Raw genomic sequence first — 25,120 nt, forward strand, 5'->3', positions numbered from 1 at the left:
CATTTTTCCTGGCGGCAAGGGTTAACCCTGTGCAAATAGCCTACCTTGGTCTAGGCGCATTGGGTTATGGCAGTGTTGTACGTCTGGCGTCTGCAAGCTTTCAGCACCTGCAAACTTGCAGCGTCCCCTTGTTGGGCTCCGTGGTGGGTGGCCGCCAACGCTGCTGAACAAAAATATGACCGGCATGCATGGAGCATTCCCTCTTCTGTCTGATCGTACTGGCCTAAAGCGGGTACGCACCGACAACATAAATTTCTTCAACCAGCCAACAGAAACTTTTCCCCACTTCCACGTCATTCACTGTAAAAAAACTGAAAAGCAAGCCAGGACCGTCTCTCCTTTCCTAGTTTCTAGATGTCTTAGCGAAACTCTTGGCACAGGATACAAGGTAACCAAAATGGCTAGTGGAGACCTTCTCCTCGAAATCCATGACAAAGAACAATTTAAAAAGCTAGACCGTCTTTCAGATTTCGGTGGCATACCAATAACCATAACACCACATAGATCAATGAACACAACTCGCGGAGTGGTATCTGACATGGACTTACTTGACCTGACTGAGACTGCACTTTTGGAGGGGTGGAAGAGCCAAAATGTCACTAATGTACAGAGAATCATCATCAGAAGAGATAATAAGGAAACACCGACAAAGCACTTAATACTCACGTTTGCATCCAGTTAACTACCGGAATCTATTCAAACGGGGTACACAAAGACATCTATCAGGCCGTACGTATTAAACCCTCGTCGTTGCTTCCAATGCCAGAGGTATGGCCATGGCTCTAAAACCTGTCGTGGTCGCCAGACTTCTGCACAATGTGGAGTCCTAGGCCACGTGTCTGAGAACTGCAAACAACCGCCACACTGTGTAAACTGCGAAGGAAACCATGCCGCATATTCACGCTCCTGCACATACTGAAAAAAAAGAAAAAGAAATAATTACGTTAAAGGTGAAGGAGAACATTACATTTAAGGAAGCACGGCGAAGAGTCGCTCCATTTTATGGACCTACATATGCTGATGCGGCGCGTCAAAGGGCACCGCCGCACCAGCCCTCGCCACTCTTTCGGCCCGCGCATACCGAGGTGGTGGTTGTGGCACCTGCCCCCAAGGCGGTTGTAGCTCAGGCTACACCGCCTACTCCCAAACAGAGACCGGAGACTCCAGAGTCCTCGGGTCTCAAGGCCTCACCTCACCAGGCGAGGCCGAAAATTCGGACTAGCAGCCCGCACGTGCGGGCATCCAGTGTCTCCGAGGAGGCAATGGATACGTCGGTACCCTTGGTGCCGAAAGAGCGGCGTGGCTCCTTGGAGCGCGCCAAGAAAACAAAAAAGCAAATAACAGGGCCTGGTGACGGCACTGTTAAGTGAACTCAAACTCCCTGTCTAAACAGCCACCCGCTTTTCGTACACACAGCACTATTTTACATTCACCATGAACACTCAAATTATACAATGGAACGTCAGGGGTCTTCTCAGAAACCTTGACGACATCCAAGAACTCTTACACGAACACTCACCAAAAGTGCTGTGTGTACAAGAAACACACCTTAATTCAAAACACACAAATTTTCTTCGTAAATACGTTATTTTTCGAAAGGACCGTGATGATGCCATGACATCATCTGGAGGTGTTGCCATCATAGTGAATCAAGGAATTGCATGCACACACTTACAACTCCAAACATCCCTTGAGGCAGTGGCTGTTCAAGTGGTTCTTTTTGATAAACTGATCACAATCTGCACTATCTACATTCCTCCTAGCTATCAGCTGCAAAAACGTGATTTACACTCTTTAATTGATGAACTTCCGAAGCCCTATGTTCTCCTTGGAGACTTTAATGCGCATAGCAGGCTATGGGGTGACTCTCGGTATGACGCGCGAGGTCGACTGATTGAACAGTTCCTTCTCTCCTCGAGCGCGTGTCTCCTAAATCGAAAAGAACCAACCTATTATAATCTCGCCAATAACACCTACTCCTCCATAGACCTAAGCATAGTATCGCCATCTCTGGTGCCTCTACTCCAGTGGAAAGTCGTCAGTAATCTGTATGGAAGTGACCACTTCCCCATAGTTTTGAGCACAAATGCAGTAACTGAGTGTCCACCACGTGTTCCCAAGTGGCTCATAAACAAAGCCGACTGGGAACACTTTTATACCATCGCTCGTCTAGGTTGGAATGACATATGTACTCTGAACATTGATGCTGCTGTCAACTACTTCACAGCGTTTTTGATTGATGCTGCAACAAAATGCATCCCACAAACAAATGGACACCCTGGAAAACGGCGTGTGCCATGGTGGAACTCTGAATGCCGAAACGCGTGCAAACAACAAAACAGAGCTTGGAGGTTGCTTCGGAACTCACCGACAGCCGAAAATCTTGAAACCTTCAAGAAAATAAAGTCTGAAGGCAGGAGAACGCCTCGACAGGCCAAAAGAGAAAGCTGGCTGAAGTTTTTGTCAGGGATTAATTCATACACAGAGGAGGCTAAAGTCTGGAACATGGTCGGTAGGATAGCAGAAAAACAAGTGCACACACTTGCACTCGTGAGCACTCGGGCTGATACCTCGGAAGATCAGGCAAACTTCCTTGGTGCACACTTCGAACAGGTATCCAGCTCGTCCCACTATACTGGCACTTTCCAAATATACAGAACAAGAATAGAAAAGCAGAAACTCGAACACAAATCCACTAGATACGAGGCATATAACCAAGCTTTCAGTCTAGCTGAGCTCCGAACATCTCTAAACTCCTGCAGTACTTCTGCCCCAGGTTCTGACCGTGTGATGTATGAAATGTTAAAAAACCTACCAAACGAAGCCCGAAAAACCTTACTTTGTTTGTACAATGCTATTTGGTCTTCTCTCACTATTCCTACCTCCTGGAAAGAGGCTATTGTTATTCCCATTTTGAAAGAGGGCAAGGACCCTTCTTTAGCTTCGAGTTATAGGCCTATTGCACTTACAAGCTGCTTGTGCAAAGTCTTCGAAAAAATGATAAACTGCCGACTTGTACACTTTCTTGAAACAAACAATTTGCTCGACCCATTTCAGTGCGGGTTTCGAGAGAGTAGATCCACGACAGACCACCTTGTTCGTATCGAGGAACAGATCAGAGACCCCTTCGTCCATAAACAATATTTTCTCTCTGTGTTCCTCGATATCGAAAAGGCTTATGATACAACATGGCGTTTTGGAATTCTAAGAGACCTGTCCCACCTTGGCGTGCGTGGAAGAATGTTTCACATAATCAAAAGTTACCTGTCAAACCGGACATTCCGTGTCCGAGTGGGCACGGTTCTTTCCCAAACATTTGTCCAGGAAACAGGCGTGCCACAAGGTGGTGTACTTAGCTGCACACTTTTTCTCATAAAAATGAATTCCTTGCGCTTGACCATCTCTCCCAATATGTTTTATTGTACATATGTCGATGACGTCCAGCTTGGCTTTAGGTCTTGCAATCTGGCAATGTGTGAGCGGCAGGTTCAGTTAGGTTTAAACAAGGTCTCCAAATGGGCAGAGGAAAACGGATTCCGACTGAACCCACAAAAAAGCACGTGTGTCTTGTTCTCCAGAAAGAGAGGCATGCACTCAGAACCCAACATTGAACTGAACGGTCAACGTCTGTCTGTTAATACGGTGCATAAATTCTTAGGATTAATCTTGGACACCAAGTTGACCTTCGTACCGCACATCAAGTATCTAAAAACAAAATGTTTAAAAGCCATGAATGTTTTAAAAGTGTTGTCCTGTACTAGGTGGGGTAGTGACAGGCAATGTCTCATGAACCTATATAGAAGCCTCATTCGCACCCGCTTAGATTATAGGGCCGTTGTTTATCAGTCTGCGACTCAAAGTGCTTTGAAGATGCTGGACCCCGTGCACCGTTTGGGCATCCGCCTTTCTACGGGTGCTTTTCGCACCAGCCCCGTAGAAAGCCTTTATGTTGAGTCAAATGAGTGGTCGCTTCATCTGCAGAGAACTTAAATGCCCTTTGTTTATTTCCTTAAGGTGAAAGCAGACAAGAAGCACCCCTCATACTCTACTATTAATGATTTGTCGAGCTCGATTCTGTTTCAAAACAGGCCTTCATTGAGGCAGCCCTTCTCAGTTCGCCTGAAGAGTTTAGCTGAGGAAACTGGAGTCTCACTTGAATACAGTTTAATGGCTCCTGTAGCATACCCGCCACCGTGGCAATGGCAGACTATAGACTGCGATGTGTCTTTTCTAGAAGTTACAAAACATGCGCCTATTGCTCATATCCGAACATACTTCCTGGAACTTCAACACAAATACACACGCCCTGAGTTCTTTACAGATGCCTCCAAGTCTAACTCCTCTGTGTCCTACGCTGCTGTCAGCCCATCCTTTTCGGATGCTGGCCCTCTACATCCAGGCACAAGTATCTTCACAGCGGAAGCCTATGCGATACTTGTGGCGGCTAAACACATAAAGCAATTACAAATACAAAAAGCAGTAATTTATACAGACTCCCTCAGTGTAGTAACGGCTCTGCACACTCTTAAAAAACACAAAAACCCAGTCCTTGTCTCACTTTACTCCATTTTATGCACACTCTACACACTCAAACAACATGTTGTAGTGTGCTGGGTGCCAGGGCACCGTGAGATTCAAGGCAACGTGAGGGCGGATCAGCTCGCTGCATCCGTCCACAAAAGCACTGCCCCTACACCCATATCAATCCCGGCCCTTGATCTTAAGCCGTCTCTCAAACGAAACCTCAGGGTATACTGGCAGAGCAAGTGGGATACACACACACAAAACAAACTACACGTGATTAAGCCACAACTTGGTCATTGGCTGCCCGTATCGAAATGGCGTCATACAGAGGTAATACTAACGAGACTCAGGATAGGACACACTTACACGACACACACTTATCTTTTGTCTGGTGACGATCCACCATTGTGTGACAGATGTGGTGAAGCATTAGCAGTCCTTCACATGTTAATCCAGTGCAAACACTTAGAAACTCTAAGAAAACAACACTTTCCATTACCCTACCGACAACATATACCTTTACACCCTGCAATGTTCGTCGGTAGGGAACCGCTTTTTAGTCATAAATCACTGTTAGCGTTTTTAAAAGAAATTCATAGTTTTCATATCATATACCCGGGCATTCCGTAGCACAACCTCTCCAGAGAGGTTTTAGCTGCGGTGGCTACACAAGAAAGCACTTGCCACACGGCCCTTGGACGCAAGGGTATGAAAGAGTGAGGCACTTGTGCTACTGCCATTCATATCCACCATCGTTTTTTATAATCACCAACTCTTGTCATCTATTCTCACCACACACACCTTTCACGGCATGGTCATGATTTTATTACTTGTATGTTTTTACCCGCCTTACCGCGAGGAATTTTATGGCCCTTATACAGCCACTTATCGCAATCATTGTCCATATTTTTAGTAAGATTAACTGGCGCTCTTTGGCCGTGAAATGGCCCTTGCGCCACAAAACATCAAACATCATCATCATTGGTTTGAACAAAGTCTCCAATTGGGCAGAAGAAAACGGGTTCCGACTGAATCTACAGAAAAGTTAGTGTTTTGTTCTCCAGGAAGAGAGGCATTCGTTCGGAACCCTATATTCAACTGCATGGGCAACGTCTTTCTGTTAATACTGAACACAAATTCTTAGGCCAAATCTTGGACGCCAAGCTAACCTTCATACCACGTATCAAGTATCTAAAAAACAAGTGCATAAAAGCCGTGAATGTTCTAAAAGTGTTGTCACGCTCTACGTGGGGAAGTGAGAAGAAGTGTTTGATAAATTTGTATACAAGCCTCATATGTACCCGCCTAGACTATGGGGCAATAGCATATCCGTCTGTGACACTTACTGCCTTTAAAACGCTTGACCCTGTTCATCATCAGGAATACATCTACGGGTGCTTTTCGCACTAGCCCCTTGGAATGCCTGTACTTGGAATCTAATGAATGGTCGCTCCACCTACAGAGATGGTACATGTCTTTTGAATGTTATCTTAAAGTGAAAGCAGACAAGGAACATCCTTCACATTCCACAGTTAATGACATGTCAAGCCTTGCAGTGTTTGAGAAATGGCCTTCTATGAGACAGCCCTACTCACACCGTGTGAGGGGCCTAGCGAAGGAAACCGGTGTGCCACTCGTACACCATTTGATGGCTCCCGCAGTATGCCTACCCTCGTGGCTGTGGCAGGCGATAGATTGCGACGTGTCTTTCTTGGAGATTATGAAGCACGCACCAATTGCACATATTCAGACGTACTTTGTAGAACTACAACAGGAATACACATTTCCTGAATTCTTTACGGACGCTTCAAAGTCCGACACTTCTGTTTCGTATGTAGCTGTCGGCCCATCCTTTTCGGAAGCCCGCGTTCTGCTCTCTGATTCAAGCATTTTCACTGGCGAAGCTTATGCGATACTTGCGGCCTTTAAATGCATTAAACAAATAAAACTACAGAAGGCAATAATATATACAGATTCCCTAAGCGTAGTAAAAGCTCTGAAAACTCTTAAAAACCACAAAAACCCTGTCCTTGTCTCGCTTTATTCGCTCTTATGCACAGTCTACTCATCTAAGCAGCATGTTGTAGTCTTCTGGGTGCCAGGACACGGCGAAATACAAGGCGGCGTTCTGGTGGACCAGCTAGCTGGATCCGCCAACAAAATTGCTACCAATACATCTATACCGATTCCTGCACTTGGCTCGAAACCTATTCTAAAACAAAAGCTCAGGGGTTATTGGCAGAGCACATGGGACACACACACAGGTAATAAATTTCATGTCATCAAGCCGCAACTTGGTCATTGGCTGCCAGTATCAGAATCACGCCACACATAAGTAATACTTACAAGATTAAGAACAGGACATACATACACTACACATTCATTTCTTTTGTCTGGTGGCGATCCACCGTTGTGTGATAGATGTGGAGAAGCACTCACCGTACTTCACATTTTAGTCCAGTGTAAACAATTAGACACGTTGAGAAAACAACACTTTCCATTACCCTACTGACAACAGATACCACTTCATCCGGAAATGTTCGTCGGTAGGGAACCACTTTTCACACATAAATCGTTGGCTTGTCTGAGAGAACTCCGTACCTTTCATGTGATATACCCGGGCATTTCGTACCACGACCTCTCCAGAGAGGTCTCCGCTACGGTGGCTACACTGAACAAACCACTTGTCTCACGGCCCTTGGACGCGAGGGTGTGAACGATCGAGGCACTTGTGCTAATGCCATACATGTCCACCATGGTTTTTACTATCACAAACTTTCGTCATCCGTAAACACCACACACTTTTCACGGCATAGTCATGATTTTATTACTTCTGTCTTGTTATACACCTTGGCGCGAGGAATTTTAAGGCCCTTATACAGCCGCTAATCACAATCATTGTGCACATTTCTTGTCCCATGAACTGGCGCTCTTTGGCCAACAAATGGCCCTTGCGCCACAAAGCACCAAACATCATCATCGCCAATTTCTACTTTCAAGTCTACCCCTCTTTTAACTGAAGCAAGTTTAGTCAAGGATGACTAATATTAGAATTTCTGTGAACTTTTTATTACTAGGACATAAATTTTGAATTAATTTACATCTAAGAAAACTTGTAACATAAGACTGCCAAGTGCATAATTTCAATTCTGTTTCAGTGGCTGCATGCAATTGTGTAGAATACAAAAATATATAATCAGCTGGTTATCTTGGAATACATAAGAAGTAATGTTACCTATATAATGTAAAAACATGGTTTTGAGATAATCGAGTTCGAACTTAGAAACAGCTGAACAGTGGACATACCTTGTCACAAGCGCAGTTCAACTATTTTATTTAGTAGCTAGGAGCTTGATAATCTTTGCCAAAGTCAATTTTTCACTTCGGAGCCTCTCGTATCGCCTGCTTTGGTTCTTTTGTGAGCTGTCGTGCAGCTCTATCTGCAATGTATTATCTATTTTGGTGAAAGTTTTTCAACCAGTTAACTACAGTTTTGGCCAGGCTTCAATCTTGACAATTTCAGAATTTGGGCTTGTGTTATGCAGCCTTTATCAAAAGAAGGAACATCCAGTGTCATAATCCTTAAGACTCTGAACCTATACAAGGACAGCAGAGACTCTGTGCTGCAATTTCCGTTCGCTCAACATTTGCACCAGGCAGTTTGGACTCTAATCGGTCAAATTGCATCACAAATAATATTCATAACCATGAGCATATTCGCTGTCACCCTGCATGTTAGTCACCTCAAAGGACGCTAAAAAAGGCTTTTACGTTCAACAATCAAGAGCTTGCTCATGGTTCAGTGTTCACCGCCTCAGTTCAGCATCGCCATTTATTCAAATTTACGATAAAACTGTATTGGTTGCTATGGAATTCACATTTGCTGAAAACCTTCTTTACCCTCAGCATCTAAACTTGTCATGAAGCACAAGGTGTGATGAAGCCAGGAGCTGAAATTGTTCGAACTGATGCACTCTAAAAGCCAAGTGCTACTATAAAGGCGCAGTGTCTTCAGACTGCCTTAGAAGTTACCCGACAGTTACCTATACACAACTGACTCTAGACAAGCATTTTGGTTTTTGTGCACAAACTATGGTTTTGAAAAATGTACTATAAGCACAGACCGCATTTGAGGAGGCTTGCTCTAGGATGAATTTTCAGTCACTACTTGCTTTTCGATAAACTGGTTTTCGGCCTCAAAAAATACCCTAAGCAAAGCACGAATGTGAAACACATGCACAAAGGGACACCTTTTCTAAATCGCAAAGAATGAAAAAGTGATTTTTTTTTCTTAGAATTTGTCCTACCGGTGCCCTAGCCAGAGGGAATGCTTGTGTTAAATTTCATGTGTTATGACTAGGGTAGAAGACTTTCTCTAAATCTTCCAACGATTTGTGACAACTCTGAGGGGAACCTCGACGCATACACTGCAAAGGTACAAAGAAATCATGTACATATGTAAAGGCTGTCAGAACTTGGTTCTTAGGAACCTGTGCTGTAGGATTCTGTTTTGGAAAACAGCTTGTTTGGTCACGACTCACAAGGTCACATTTCAAATCTTCTTGAAGAGGAGATGGCGATGCTTGTTTGGGTAGCGTCGCTTGCTCAAGATTTTATGGTAGTTACTGTTGATGTAAATGGCATGTCTATAAAATATTTAAAAAAAAGTTTGTACCACTGAATTGTAGTTTGTTTAGCTTACATTCATTCAAGCAGTATTTCGCTGTGCCTTATTGTGCCTACATCTTTTATGACGATGTACACAACGATGTACTCTAGCGGAGAGTGTTTAACGTACAAACTTTTTGCAGACAGACGTTAGAAGAGACACACATGTTCACTCCTGTCTTGCGTTTACATCTCAGCAGTTTCTTCGTCAAACATTCTGCAGAAACATGGTGCATCAACCCAGTCAATGTTGACTCTTACACCTCACATCTCCGCTGGTGTGAAACTGTTTGTTGCTGTGCAGTTGAACTGTGCATAAACGCACACTCATGCATTCCACTTTGCAGTAGCAATTTTATTGTCAACTTTCTGGTGCAGGCCTACCACCAGCAGTGGTGGAACCAGTGCAGGTGTGAAGGTGAAGCCGGAGCCAAACTGGGACTCTGATCCGGAGGATGAACGGTTACGAGACATCAAAGAGCGGGACGAGTTTGCAGCCCGGCTACGTGACCGAGACAAGGAGAAGACGCGCAAGATAGTAGAGCGCTCTGACAAGAAAGTACGTAAAATGCTGACCACTTTCATTCTCACTTTTGCTTTCTTGCATTTTTCAGATTGTACAATCTATGGAAATATTTTTACTGAATCTATTTATGAAGGCAAATCTTAGAGCCCTTTTGTATGATAATGTATGGTATTTAATAAGTTGACGCTTACAGAACACCAGTTTTGGTCGGCAAATGCCCATGATAAAAAGTGTGCTCAGCCTTCAGTGACATCAGCTTTGGTTAGTTTAACTAGTGGAGGCAATATTTGAGAAACAATTGGTTTGGAATACAGTATATGCATGAGAGCATGTGTTGGTACTTGCAGCGTTTTATCTTGCTGGGACAGATTTTGTGCTAGTTGCTACTGTTAATGTGTGTAGCAGCAGAACCTGAAGGATAACACAAGTTTGGTGCTCCTTGCATGTACAGGCATTTGAGGAGGCGGCCAAGCGACTGAAACTAGAGGCCGAGGACCGACAGCGACTTCTGCCTAAGCTGCGAGTCGAGTCACGACGCCAGTATCTGGAGAAGCGGAAAGAAGACAAACTGGTCGAGCTGGAAGCCGACATTCATGATGAACAGTTTCTCTTCTCAGATGTAAAGTATGTACCTTCCTGTCCGCACCTGTTTTTATTGCAGGTGTGTGATCTAATAGTTAGAGCAAAGAGTGTCACCTATACCGTAGAGAAACTCAAAAGGACACCATGGTTAATAGTTTGTCTTATCAGGGATTCGGCTTATCAGAAGGCCCCCAGAAAAAACAAGCTAACATGCCAAGGGTATCCAAATATGTTAGTACTAGTACAGTGGACTCTGAGTAAATGAAAATTCATTGAACAGAACTGCTTCTTAAATGGAACAACTGCCTCTCATATGATTGGTTGCATACTTGAAATTCTGTAACCCAGTTCACCTCTGTGAAAGCGGAACTCCTGTTACATGGAACGTATTTTCCCGGTACCTTCAGGTTCCATTTAATGAGAGTCATGTACTTGAAAACACTAAATGGAGTAGGAAAAAAAAGAAAATTCAAGTGCTCTTTTCCTTTTTTAGATATAATATTTGTGATAACTAACCACAGTGATGCCAAAAAAAACATCGGAGATGATATTAGAAATAATTGTAATGTAAATGTGAACAAGCTAAAGTGGATGAAAATACTATAACCTAAATTTACACTTCTTTCTTTGGTTCATAGCAAGGATCTCGTTCTGGGAGACCTAATGCCTTTAGGTATTATGTGAGGGATTATTGGTTTGCTGCCAGCTTGTTATAAGATTACATGCTACGTGATGGCAACAGGCAAAACAAGAGTGTTCTACACTCGTCCTAATGGCTACTTGTGGCGCTGACTGTTGATTCCACATTTAAATGCACATATACTATATTTACTCGCATAATAGATGCTTACCCCCCCTCCCCTTGATCGCGAAAAATCTGTTGGTTTTTTTATTTTGCCCATAATAGGCCCACCCGAACTTGGTCGGGATTAGTAGTTCAGTGCCGTGTTTGCACGGTTGCAATTGAACGCCCTCTTACATTAACTGAAGTGAAAAAAAAAAGAAATGAAAAAATTGCCCCCACCTCCCCGAAGAGAATCGTGAGGAAATGTGAATGCATTTCTTGCATCGAGAGTACCCAGCGTAGTAATTTTAATGGCGTAAATAATGATGAGACGAACGTTTTTACCGTAACCATTTATTTACACAATCAGCCTGCGAACAACTGAGAGTGAGGCGTGCTCTTCACTTCATTTATATATATATGTACGAGAGAGCGGACGGGAGAGTGGGAAGCAGGAAGGAGAGAGAATTCGTTATGTGTCGTTCCCGCAGACAAGGAAGGTGGTTTTACCGTTCTTTCACACCAATCATTTGACAAAAAGGCAAGTGACGCCATCAAATCAGTTTTCAGTGAACATTCTCGTGTTTCGCTCAATAAGGTTCGAGCAAAGGCTATAAAGTTATGCAAGCAGATGAACTTAACAGGCTTGCAAAAAAGCGTTGAAAAGACAAAGAAGCTTAGCCTCGACGTGTTTTTTAGCGCGAAGACACATAAAGTTGACGTCCCGTTAAGGGTTATCAATCAGAAAGGGATACTTGGCAAAAGTGCATGGCATCATTTTTAATGGATAAGCTTAACATTCTGCCCATCAACGACCCTTTTCTTGTTGTAAATTCTGAACAGATATTAGAATTTGTTGGTCAGCTAGCTGATGAAAGAATACAAGCTTTATCGGCAGATATAAAGGACCTTTATTATTCACTGCCCCACTCCCAAGTAATGACGTGCATTCACAAATCCATTGAAGAATTTGGAACTGTCAAATTTCAGAATGAAGTAGGTGTTTCAGCAGCGAGCTTCATTGAGCTTCTTAGTTTTTACCTGTCGTCTACTTTCATTACTTGGAAAGGATCAGCATATCTTCAGAATGATGGTGTGTGTATTGGTTCCTGTCTCGCTCCGGTTTCGAGCAATTTGTACTTAGCTAAGTTAGACAAAGACCTCAACGATGTACTACAAGGGTCAAATGTTCTAAAAATTTTTCGTTTTGTAGACGATTTTATTTTATTTGTTGACAGCTCAACCGAACAGTTTGAGGAAGTGTGTTCCAGCATTGAAGTCGCTGTTCAAAGGAGCCTTGAACCCCTCGAAGTGTCCTTTGAAATGCCATGTGACAATGTGCTTCGGTTTTTAGATGTCCGATTTGTTTTTAATGATGATCAGACATGCTGGTATTATCACCCTCGTGCTAACAAACCTATACTTTCATATAACTCGGCGCACTCCAAGCTCGTCAAGCGAGGGATTGTTAAGATGTGCCTTACTAACACCTTGAAGAAGTCCTGCCAGCATTGTTTGCCTTTAAGCATGAGAGAGCAAACAAAATGTTTAGCTGACTTGGGGTACCCACAACACGTCCTGACATCTGTTGCGGAAAGCCTTCTGAGGCAAATCCGCTCCGACGGAGCCGCGGAAACGCGTGCTACGCCTGCAAGGAAAGGATTAGCTGTAATCCCATATATTCATGGTGTTTCACATAACCTGAAAAAATTAGCAGAACATTGCAACGTGCGAGTATTTTTTTCGGCACCTATCCAGCTAGACAGTCTTTGCCGAAAGACGAAACCGGAGCGCCCAGAGAAAGGTCTGTGCGAAAAGAACCACCGTATTAGGTTTGTCGCGTGCATCACAGGAGTCATCTACCGGATCCCATTAGCGTGTGATGCATGCTATATAGGTCAAACTGGTAGATGCATCAATGATAGGCTGAATGAACACAAGAACGTGGCCAAGGCACAGCCTGAGGGTTTTCTTGCAATTCACTGCAAAGAATGCGGGTGCCAACACCTCTTTAATCGCACCAGCCTAATCGGAAGAACCACTAACCAAATGACAAGGCTCATCATAGAAGCAAAATTCATTGCTAAGTTTGGGGACGCGTTTATAAGCAAGCCATCGATATCATTATCATTGAAAGAATTGCATTATTTGGATGTCGCACGAGTTACAGTAGATCAGTTTTATGGTTCTAGCACGTGGTTGTGACGCGCCATGTTTGGGTATAAGTATTGCTTTTTCTCGGATTAAACCACATTGTTGAAAGTTAGCACCGTGTATGTGTTCTGTGTTTTCTTCTCTGTCCCGTCCTGAATGCACTATACCTCGAACAATGTTTCTGTTCCCATAGACAAAGGAAATCGGAACCGAGGTACTGCTTCATTGCTCGGGCCATGCGGTGAAGCATTGCATAGTTTTTGGTGAGACACAAGTGAACTCGTACACTTTTGTTGGCTTGCGATAAGTCTTCAGGTGTTCCAGTATAGATGGATACCGATGATGTGAATTATCGCTCTATAAATGAGATGTCCAATGAACTTTGCAATTTAATCTAGTGTCACCACTTTCCATAAGCCACCTCACTCTGCATAGGTTGGCATTCCTATATATGAATCCAAGCATATGTCTTAGCATTTTGCACATTGTGTTAAAAAAAAAAAAAACTATATCGCGCGAAGTTCTATAACGTTTCGTGCTGCTTCGTGGTCAGGGCCAGGATGTGCTCCGGTGGTCTTCTTGTCATTAGGAGAAGCTCTGCAGCCGGCAGCAGCACACCGTGCCTCAGCAAAGTGTAGACCTCACACGAAACCAGAGTAGCTACTATAAGATTGTGCACAAAAGTCAATAGCTATGCACTTGTGGCGGCGAAAACAACTTGAGGCCGTAAACAAAAGAAACCCATGAACGGCTGCGGATGTCTCAGGCTGATGCAAACCATCGTTGCCACAAAACTTGAAGCTGAGGTGGGGTGCTAGACTGTTTCGAGCAGTGTGCGTGTTCTGCAGGGATGGTGCACACCCATGCACGTGGGACGATGATGTCATAGGAGCGACTAGTGACACTCTATGCGGCCCTGTGTCTTGTATAACAATATAATCAAAACAGAAGCTGCTGGAAATTGGCTGAGAAGGCCACCCCAACACTTTAAACATGCGGCAGACCTTCTGAAATATTTTTTGTGGGATAAATTTTTCCTGACTCCCAGCAACAGCTCTCGATTGCATAGCTGGCACAAATTTCTGGCAAATATTGCTGCTTAACACTGTCAAATTACGAAGCGAATGCTTTAATTCAATATTTGGCTTGCAAAGGTTCTTTTGATTGCAGAACTTTGATGTTACTGTAGCGCCAAAATGAGGGACATGCTTTTTAGTCAAGTTTGCCAGCCTAGTGCATTTTTCCAACAAAACATACACATTGGTTCACGCAAAGGTCTTTCAAAAATCACTATGTTGTCAAAAGAGGCAAATACAAATTGATTGTGAAAGTTGAGTGGCTGGACTGACTACTAGGAAGTCCTGGGTGCAGTAGAAACAAATTTAGCATGCAGAAATTGACGAACCAAAGTGTCGACCACCAGTGATCGATTCAAATAGGTGTGGTAATGAAAGAGTTAAATGGAACACATTTTTCTGGTCTCTTCAAGTTTCGGTTAACAGTAGTCTACTGTAATGTGCCACAGTCTTGGCAGAGAACGGTGCTTTGCGGAAGGTGGCCAGACACTGGAAATTGTAAAGGAATACGTCTAGTTAAGACAGCTGGTAACCGTGGGGCCGTACCACGAGATTGAAGTAACTAGAAGAATAAGGAGGGGTGGATCACGTTTGGTGAGCATTCTGAAATCATGAATAGTAATCTGCCACTGACCCTTAGGGGAAGGTATGTAACAGCTGCATTTCTGGTACTTACCTATGGAGCCGAAACCTGGAGGCTTACAAAGAGGGTTGAACTTAAACTGAAGACGACGCAGTGAGCGATAGAAAAGAGAATGATAGGTGTAACCTTAAGAGACAAGAAGAGGGCAGAGTGGGTCAGGGAATAAACCGGGGGTTAAGGATGTCATAGTTGAAACCCAGAAAAAGAAATGAACATAGGCCGGGCACGTAGCGCATAGGCATGATAACCGCTAGTCATTAAAGATAAGTGACTGGATTCCCAGAGTAATCAAACACGTGAAAGGGAGACAGAAAATTAAGATGAGATTAAGCAGTTTGCAGGTATAACATGGTAGCAGAAAGCCGCAGGACTGGGTTGATTGGCGGTACATGGGAGAGGCCTTTGCTTTGCTGTAGGTGTAGTTAGACTGATGATATGACAGTGATGGACATCATATAGATATCCCCAATTTATTAAAATCAGGAGTTCTAGAAATATGGTGTCATTGAAGGGTCTGACTGTGTGCACATTTTTTGCAGATTGACCAGTCGTGAACGTAAGGAGTTGGAGTACAAACAAAAGGTTCTGCAGTTGGCCAAAGAACATGACCGTGCACGAGAGCTGGAAAAAGTGCAGCGATACCGCATGCCCCAGGAACGCAAGGGCAAGGCAAGTATTGCTCATGTTAAAAAGAAAACCCCTCAGTTCGGTGTCGCATCCCATCTAACCACTGGCCTAAATTTTCACTGTCGTACATTTGGCAAAGGGAAAAAACAAAAGGGACTACAAAATAACTTTCTACAAAGAAGTATAACTAGGTGTATAGGGAGGCATAATTTATACATGTATAAAGTGTACTGATTTAATCATTGTAGATATGAAATAAAGATATTATATCAATGCTTAATGAAATAGCAGAACTAGCCAAATGTGTTTACATGTGCCCTTTTTGGCTAACGGGAAAATTTAGAGTAGTATCCTGACACACAAATTACGACACCCAAATGTTAAGAATTAGCCTACCTTCTCTTTTAAAATTTTCAGCAGGAAACGATGTTGACATTGACGTATGCTGTAAGTCTGAGCTTCAAGTGTTTCTCTGATGAGGCTCAGATCATTAATATCAAATGTGGAGTGGCCTGGATGAAGTTTCTTGAGTGCTTATTTTGTTACAAATTTTAATGATAAGGTGAATATGATGAGTGTTTCAACAGTACAATATGTTGGGCCAGTTGGCACATCATTACTTGAAAGTCTTGGCACAAGGTTAGATCGCCAACTCGCTATCGTTGTTGTGATTTGGCACTCCATCTGTGTCTGATCTTAGTTATTCTCATTTTAACCTTTTGCCATGTCTTTCAATGAAGAATGTTTTCATCTTAGCTTCCATTTCTTGCACAAAATGTGTCTACTGCCATCACTACATGATGCTATAACAGGCTGGGAAGCTTAGTCAAGTAGTCCTGAGCTATTTGTTCCCATTCCCTCTGCTCTGTGACTTGGCAAAGGAATAAATAAAGTAAGTCCACCTTCTAGATTGTCTCAGTTTCTGTAAAATAATGAATTCTCTGTATGTAGTCAGACCAAAAACACCTGGTTTTCCCCCAAATGAAGACATGTTACTTGGATCATGCTTAGACTTCACTTGAAAATGTTAACGCGCAGCAAGGAGAGCACTTGAAAATGCCCAAGTGAATGTTTATTACTATTCGTAGAACCCCAGGCTGACTTGCTTTGACAAGCTTAGACTGAGCTTCTGTGCAGAAGCATTTTGCTCTTCTGGTGTCGAGGTAATAATTAATAATGAAGTTGTTTGTTTTAGGGTGCACTAAAAAGCAAAACTATTTTTCACATATTAAGAAAGCGCAATTTCACAATGCCGAAAACAGCACTCTTATCGTGGCATGACGCTTTGTAAGTGAGAAATTGCGCGAAAAGAAAATGTTGGTGGAGATGGTGAGATTCTTGCACCATGTACCCTGTTATAAATTTTGAAGGTGTCTACTGGGTCCTACCTAGCTTCTACTCGATAAAAGTGAAGTTAGGTACGTTGTCTTCAGTGGGTGTCCAAGAGTAGGGGTTCTCAAGCGTGTTAGTGCCAGGGAACCCTGCTAAGAAGGAATCCCCCCCCCCCCCCTCCATCCCGGCGAGCTTTTTTTCTTCTTTATTAAAGCTTCCAACTTTCTACGTATGCTAGCAGCACCTATCTGCAAATAGTTGAAATGCGCAAGTCAATAGTATAACCCCCCCCCCCCCCCCCCCCCCCCCCCGAGATTTAAGCCACTGTGCGTCTTATTTTCAGAGTATGGCTGGGTACAAACTGCTAGCGGGATTTATTGTGCAGCTCGCATGTTTGTGTTATCCACGGAGATGTGCTTATTGACGCCCGAGCGTTAGTAATAGAGGTTCCTTAGATGGATCACACCTCGGGATTGCCATTTGAGAGAGCAAGTGGAGAACCAGGGAAAATTTATCAGTGGCTCGCAGAACCTTGAGGAGGGGCCTGCGGTACTCTTAGGTTCTACGGAACTCGCTTTGAGAACCCCTGTCCTAGACCTAGCATACGAAGTTTCAGAAAATTTCAGAGCCAATATTGCAAAAGTATGAAAAATACATTTTGAAATTTGCTACATCATGCATAGAGACTTCAACCTTGATTTTCTCCTCTAATAATGACCTTATGACAGTGATAACTATAACATTAGATTTCTGAGAGTGCAGTTTATCAATCTAAACCAAGTCATTGTCGCTCTTCAGTGTTCCTTTTAAGCAGGTAAGATGTATGTATATATTAAAACATCTGTCAGTGCAAAGGGCTACAAGCATGTTTTTGTAACCTTACTGCTAAAGAATGGCATGTGGTGCCCGCATGATGCTGGCTATGGCTGTGATGCGCAGTGCTCCTCGTGGACCGCGTCCACTTATCGCTGGTCTCAGTGGTCGCCCTAGAGTAGCATGTTTGTCGAATATTCTTTTTTGGGTGTGCATTTGTAGAATCGTCTCTAGAGAAGTCAAGCAAGGCTTGGTTTATGTTGTGTTCTTGTATCGTCTTTTGTAGAAATGGGCGAATATTCGAGTACTTCAAATATTTAAACGAATAATACAGTACTTGAATTTCAACTCAAGTTTGAAATTATTCCAAGTCTCGAAGTATTGGAATCCGAGCTAATAAACATATTGCCCGCTACATATGCCCGCTACGTATGTTGACGCAACCCCTCAGCTTCAGCCCACCATGCAGCCTTTCCAGCCACCGTTCCATCCATCGGCTCTTGCAACATGGGTGAGACCTACCCCGGCGAACCGATGGCGCACACCGGACAACCGGCTCATCTGGTTTGCCTACGGTTACGCCGGTTAGCACGTTATTGCCCTCCCATACAGCCAGCTCCCATTTTTTCGCCTGTTGTTGACCAGCTCAGCCGTCCCTATTACGACGAACCGCCGTCTGTGCCACCGCCATCTCGCCCAGGTCCATCTCCTCGAAGGTCGCCGTCTCCACGACGTCGTTCCCTGTCCCCCATGCCGCCAAGTACAGCTGCTCATGAGGGGGAAAACTAGTCCTGGCAGTCCCCGAGGCAAGGACTGCGACGCTATCGCAATGTGAAAGCCCTCAGAGCAGCTCCTCGAATGTCATTGATGTGCTTGTGGACGGTGTTTGTGCATCGTCTTGTATTGACACTGGAGCTGCCGTATCAGTTTTGGATGAAAAACTTTGCCGCTGACTTCGAAAAGTGACGACGCCACTTTCTGGGTTGTCCCTCCGTACTGATAGTTTGCATTGTATTCATCCTACAGCAGGGTGCACAGCTCGCGTTGTCATTCAGGGCGTTCTGTATGTCGCCCATTTCATGATCATTCTGACATGCTCTCATGACGTCATCCTGGGATATGACTTTCTCTCCTGCCATGACGCCGTCATCCATTGTGCCTCCCCCGAAATTGAACTCTCACTTTTCTCACATTTGACGCCAAAAGACAGTCTCTCGACACTGAGCAAGATTCTCATGAAAGACGATACAACAGTGCCTCCAAACTCGACGACGGCTGTGTCGGTCTACTGCGCTGGCCTCTCCGACACAATTACACTCGTTTCGTCATCCAACTACGCTTGTAGCAGGAAAGAGTTGCTAGTACATTTCACAACCGTGCAGTCACTGCACGGTCATGAAAGACGCTGCACAGTCACTGCAAGGTCACCCAGGGCAACGCCGCTATTTTTGTTACCAACCCATTTCCGTACACTGTTACCTTGCTTCGAGGGGAATGTCTCGGCAGAGTGGAAACAGTCTACGACGCACAAGTCCTGGACGTACCCAATGACTCGCGTTGTCCCAGTTCGCATCAATGCTGTTTCCACTTCTGATCCGTCATTCGCTGATGTATTTGGCCCCTCCATTGCTGACAACCTTACGACGGTACAGCGTTCCCAGCTTCTGGACCTGTTGCAAGAATATCGCTCTTTTGATGTCGAGCGAAGTTCTCTCGGTCGCACGGCCGCTGTTACGCATCGCATCTACACTGGTGCCCATCTACTTTTACGGCAATGTCCTTATCGCGTGTCGCCTGCTGAACGTCGGGTAATTAACGAGCAGGTTGACGATATGCTCCGAGGCGACGTTATTCGGCCCTCGGACAGTCCATGGGTGTCTCCTGTTGTTCTTGTTACGAAGAAAGATGGTTCTGTGCGGTTTTGTGTGGACTACAAACGGCTCAATAAAATCACTCGCAAGGATGTTTGTCCACTACCGTGCATCGATGATGCGATTGACAGCCTTCACGGAGCCGATTTTTTTTCTTCTCTCGACCTGCGCTCGGGGTACTGGCAAGTACCCATGGCTGACGATGCTCGACCGAAGACCGCCTTCGTCACGCCCGACGGCTTGTACGAGTCTAACGTCATGCCGTTTGGTCTATGTAATGCACCTGCGACCTTTAAGCGCATGATGGACACCGTTCTGCACAACTTGAAATGGTACATGTGCTTGTGTTACCTCCACGATGTCATTGTCTTCGCTCCGGATTTCTGCACGCATCTTCAATGTCTGAAAGAAGTTTTCGCACGTGTGAGCAATGCCGGCTTGCAACTAAATCTGAAGAAGTGCCGCTTTGCAGCACGGCAACTCACCATCCTAGGGTACGTCGTGTCCAAGGACGGCATTCTTCTTGATCCGGCCATGCTTCGGGCCGTGGCCGAATTCCCCAAACCTGCGTCCGTCAAAGAGCTGTGTAGTTTCGTGGGCCTGTGCTCATACTTCCAACACTTCATACGAAACTTTGCCACGATCATATTACCGCTGACGAAGCTCCTTGAAAGTAACGGGCCCCTCAATTCGTGGTCATCCGAGTGCGACGACGCGTTCGCATAGCTCTGCCATTTGTTTACATCTCCTCCCATTCTACGCCATTACAGCCCTACGGCCCCAACAGAGGTGCATATGGACCCCAGCGGTCTAGGCCTCGGCACTGTCCTGGCGCAGCGCAAACCCGGATTCCCTGAATATGTCGTAACATATGCAAGCCGTACGCTAACGAGAGCCGAGACAAACCACACCATCACGAAGAAAGAGCGCCTGGTGGTCGTCTGGACCCTTACAAAGTTTCGACCTTATTTGTATGGTCGCCCCTTCGACGTAGTCACCGACCATCATGCACTATGCTGGCTGTCATCATTGAAGGATCCCTCAGGCCGTCTTGCGCATTGGGCTCTTCGCTTACAAGACTACGACATCCGCGTGCTGTACCGCAACGGACGCCAGAATCCTGACGCTGATGCCCTCTCGCGCTCCCCTCTACCTGAAGACGACGTGCCCTGCTCAGTAACCTCAATTGCTGTTTCTGGCATCGATGTTGACATCCTCGCACCGAACAGCGAAAGGATAATTGGATCACCCCGCTGTTCGACTAGCTCTCTGATTCGTCTGCAACACCATCTACACGTGGCTTGCATCGTCGAGCTCACCATTTCGCCATCCGTGATGGCCTCCTACACCGACGCAATTGCGACGCCGATAGCCGGTAGTGGTTACTCGTGATACCCCGCAGTCTGCGGTTGGAGATATGTGAATGTTTTCATTCTGATCACAATGTGCGCACTCTGGGGTATCCAAAACTTATCACCGCATTCGACAACGCTACTTCTGGCGTGGGATGTACCGCTACGTGCAGCAGTTCATTCGCTCTTGCCTCGCTTGCCAACGCCGCAAACCGTCAGCACACATGTAGCACGTCGGTCTGTAACCGTTACCTTGCCCTGACCGTCCGTTTGGGCGCGTAGGTATTGATTTGTATGGACCACTTCCTCTGACGTCGGCTGGTAACCGCTGGGCCATCGTTACTGTAGACCATTTAACGCGATACGCCGAAACTGCTGCTCTCCCTGCGGCTACTGCGCGCGATGTTGCGTCCTTTCTGCTGCATCAATTCATACTGTGTCACGCACCACGCCAAGAGCTTCTCAGCGATCAAGGCCGTGTCTTCTTGTCGGAAGTCGTCGAAGCCAGTCTGATGGAGTGCCATTCTGTTCATCGGAAAACTACTGCTTATCACCCGCAGTTGAATGGCCTCACCGGACGCTTTAACCGCACCCTTATCGACATGCTTTCGATGTACGTCACCGCCAACCACACGAATTGGGATAATATACTGCCCTTCATCACCTATGCCTAGAACACTGCTCCTCAGAGCACTACCGGTTTTTCAGCTTTATTCTTGCTGTACGGAAGGCACCCGTCGCGCACCATGGACACGATACTCCCGTACACGCCAGATCCATCTGAGTGTGCACCTATTTCTGAGACAGCCAGGCTTGCTGAAGAGTGTCACGAGCTTGCCAAGACTTTTACGACGCATGAGCAAGAGTGGCAGAAGAGTATTCGTGATGGATCCACCACTTCTAAGCTCACGTTCCTTCCTGGTGCGCATGTATGGCTCTTGATCCCGACCTCTGTAGCTGGCCTCTCTTTCAAACTACTTCCCAAATACGAAGGCCCCTACCATGTCATCGAATGCACATTTCCAGTCAACTATCTGATCGAGCCCGTCGAAAAATCTTCGGACATGCGCCGCCGCGGGCACGACATCGTCAACGTGAAGCGCCTGAAGGGTTATTATGACCCGCTCATAGTAACAAGCTCTTAGGTCACCAGGCGGCTCCCTCTTCGACCTCGGGGTAATTTTAACGAAGCCTCCAAACTCTGAAATGGGTCGAACTCTTGAGTACCTTCTGGCGGGGCTACCCAACAAGGATGCCGCTCGCGCTGGGAGTCCGTGCTTGGCCGTGACTGTCGCCATTGTGTATGCTTGCTGGTTGCCGGCTAATAAACGCCTTGACAATATATTTGATTGCACATAACTCCCTGAAAAGGTCGTCTCATTTTAGCTTAGAGCTGCTAGGCTGTGAAACCACATTTTTAGTGGAAACTCACACTGCCATGAAGCCACACTGCAATGTTGTAATGTACTTATCACATGCACTTTGCTTAGCTTTTTTTTTTTTTTTTGAAAGCTTGTTAAGAGGGCTTACACGTGCTAAGTAATCAAATTTTAAAACTGAGCATATTTTACTGTCCTTATAACACTCCTAATAAGACTCAAGTTCTGCTGCTGTTGAATTTGCTCCTGCCTCACTTCAAACCAAAAAAGTAACACTCGCACGATCCTAGTTTCACTTCCTAATAATATTGATTGAGTTAGTTGTGTCATAGTAAAAATGCTGATTTTTCTCTACACTATGTGATGTGTGCAATTTGAACTATTTTATTTTGCACTTATAACAAAACAAACAAAAAAAAAACGTTCTGGCAAAAAACTTGAGGGGTCTCGTAGTAGTGAGCACCACGCTGTTGGAGTGAACGGATACAGTAGACACGGTCGGATGGAACCAAAACAACACATTTATTTAACTTCTTTTAGATCAACGATATTGTTAGCCAAATTAATACACATCAATTGTGATCAACACGCTTAAATAACCTTCATAATATTCTGCAACTCTCAACAACATAACAAACAGAAACTAGGTAGTGCGAAGGCAGCGTCGCCAACGCTCGATTCACCACGAGGGCCCCCAGCAGACGACTTGCGGTGCCGTCCACTGCGGACCCACTGTAAGAGACAACGGTTCGTGTCAACCTGCGACTTTGTCTTTATCTGTCACTTTTAGTCTGTCCTGTCGACTTCTCTCTTCTGCTTACTTCCGCGTCTTCCTGGCAGCAAGGGTTAACCTTGTGTGTTCACCCCACCTTGGGATGCCTCACATCAGGTTATAGTGGTGGTATACAGCTGGCGTATGCAAGCGATTTTTTCTTGTGTTGCACCGTCCCCTCGTTTGGCTCAGTGGTGGGTGGCTGCCACCGCCACTCAACACACTCCATATTTTATGGCCAAAAACTTCCAACCCTCTATTGATCGCTCCCTGAAGAGGGCGTGCACTGAAGCAAGCTTTCAGCTATTCCAACGAAACAAAAACAACTTTCCACGCTACCACGTTATCCACAGTGTCACACCAGCAAAACCTGTCAGAAAACTCTCACAGTTCCTAGTTTCAAGGTGCCAAGTAGAAAAACTTGGAACAGGTTACAAAGCAACAAAAATGGCCAGAGGTGACCTCCTCATTGAAGTTCGAGACAAGGAACAATATGATAAACTATCCAGTTTGAAGACTTTTGGTTATGTCCCCATCACTGTTTCAGCCCATCGTTCGATGAACACGGTCCAAGGAGTCGTATTGTAGGATGACCTAGTTGACTTGACAGATGCCAAACTTCTCGACGGCTGGAAAGAAGAGAATTTAATTAATGTACAGAGAATCAAGATCAAGCACAATGGCAAAGCGACTTTAACAAAACATATATAATCATTACCTTTGGCTCCAGCATCCTTCCCGAAACACTTACAACTGGGTACACAAAGCTTCGTGTTCGACCATACATACCTAACCCACGACGATGCTTTCAATGTCAGAGATATGGCCACGGCTTGCAAAGCTGTCGTGGCTGGCAAACTTGAGCACAATGTGGAGTTTCGGGTCACACCTACATTACCTGAACAGAACCGGCACACTCCATCAACTGTGATGGAAATTTTGCCTCATACTCACGGTCATGTGTATTCTGGAGGAAAGAAAAAGAGATTATCACGTTGAAGGTGAAGGAAAACAACTCATTTAAAGAAGCAAGAAGGGTCTCGCCATTCTATGGCCCAAAATCATATGCTGATGTGGCGCGTCAGGGGGTAGCGTCGCACCAGCCCTCGCCACTGCTTCGGCCCGCGCAGAGCGAGCCGTCGGCTGTGGCGCCTGCCCCCAGGGCAGCAGTAATTCTGTCTACTTCGCCTACATACGAACAGAATTCAGAGACCCCAGGGTCTTCGGGTCTCAAGGCCTCACCTCATCAGGCACGGCCTAAACTTCGAACAACCGGCTCGCACGTGCGTGCATCCAGTGCTTCCGAGGAGGCAATGGATTCGTTGGTACCCTTGGTGCCGAGGGAGCAGCGTGGATCCTTGGAGCGCCCCAGGAAAACAAAAAAAACAAACAGATAACGGGGCCTGGTGACGGCCCTGTTACTTAAATTCAAACTTCCCGCCTGAACAGCCACTCGCTCTTCGTACACTAGCACTACTTTACTTTCACCATGAATACTCAAATTATACAATGGAATGTCAGGGGCTTTCTAAGGAATCTTGACGATGTCCAAGAACTCTTACACAAACACTCACCAAAAGGGCTGTGTTTACAAGAAACACACCTAAAACCAAGACACACCAACTTTCTACGCATCTGCATTTTTCGAAAGGACCGTAATGATGCCATGAGACCATCCGGAGGTGTAGCCATTATAGTCAATCAAAGGATCGCATGCACACACTTACAACTGCAAATGTTCCTTAAAGCAGTGGCTGTTCGAGCTGTTCATTTTGATAAACTGATCACAATTTGCACTATTTACATTCCTCCAAGCTATCAGCTGCAAAAACACGATTTACAATCTTTAATTGATGAACTTCCAGAACCTTGCCTTCTCCTTGGAGACTTGAATGCACATAGCAAGCTATGGGGTGACTCTCGTTGCGACGCACGAGGTCGACTGATTGAACAGTTCCTCCTCTCGTCAAGCGCGTGTCTCCTGAATTGAAAAGAACCAACCTATTGTATTCTCGCT

The 25,120-nt window shown here is 45.1% G+C and overlaps 1 protein-coding gene across 1 annotated transcript in view; it reads left to right on the plus strand.

Moving 5' to 3' along the window:
• Nucleotides 1–25,120, plus strand: part of l(2)37Cb (DEAH-box helicase 16 lethal (2) 37Cb) — a 211,117-nt gene that overhangs the window by 33,481 nt on the left and 152,516 nt on the right. The window contains exons 4-6 of the mRNA XM_037413162.2: nucleotides 9,571–9,751; nucleotides 10,170–10,342; nucleotides 15,497–15,626. Coding sequence (XP_037269059.1) covers nucleotides 9,571–9,751; nucleotides 10,170–10,342; nucleotides 15,497–15,626 — 484 coding nt within the window. The remainder of the gene's footprint in view (nucleotides 1–9,570; nucleotides 9,752–10,169; nucleotides 10,343–15,496; nucleotides 15,627–25,120) is intronic.

The sequence above is a fragment of the Rhipicephalus microplus genome, chromosome X (assembly GCF_043290135.1).
Source record: "Rhipicephalus microplus isolate Deutch F79 chromosome X, USDA_Rmic, whole genome shotgun sequence".
In the NCBI taxonomy this organism is placed as follows: domain Eukaryota; kingdom Metazoa; phylum Arthropoda; class Arachnida; order Ixodida; family Ixodidae; genus Rhipicephalus; species Rhipicephalus microplus.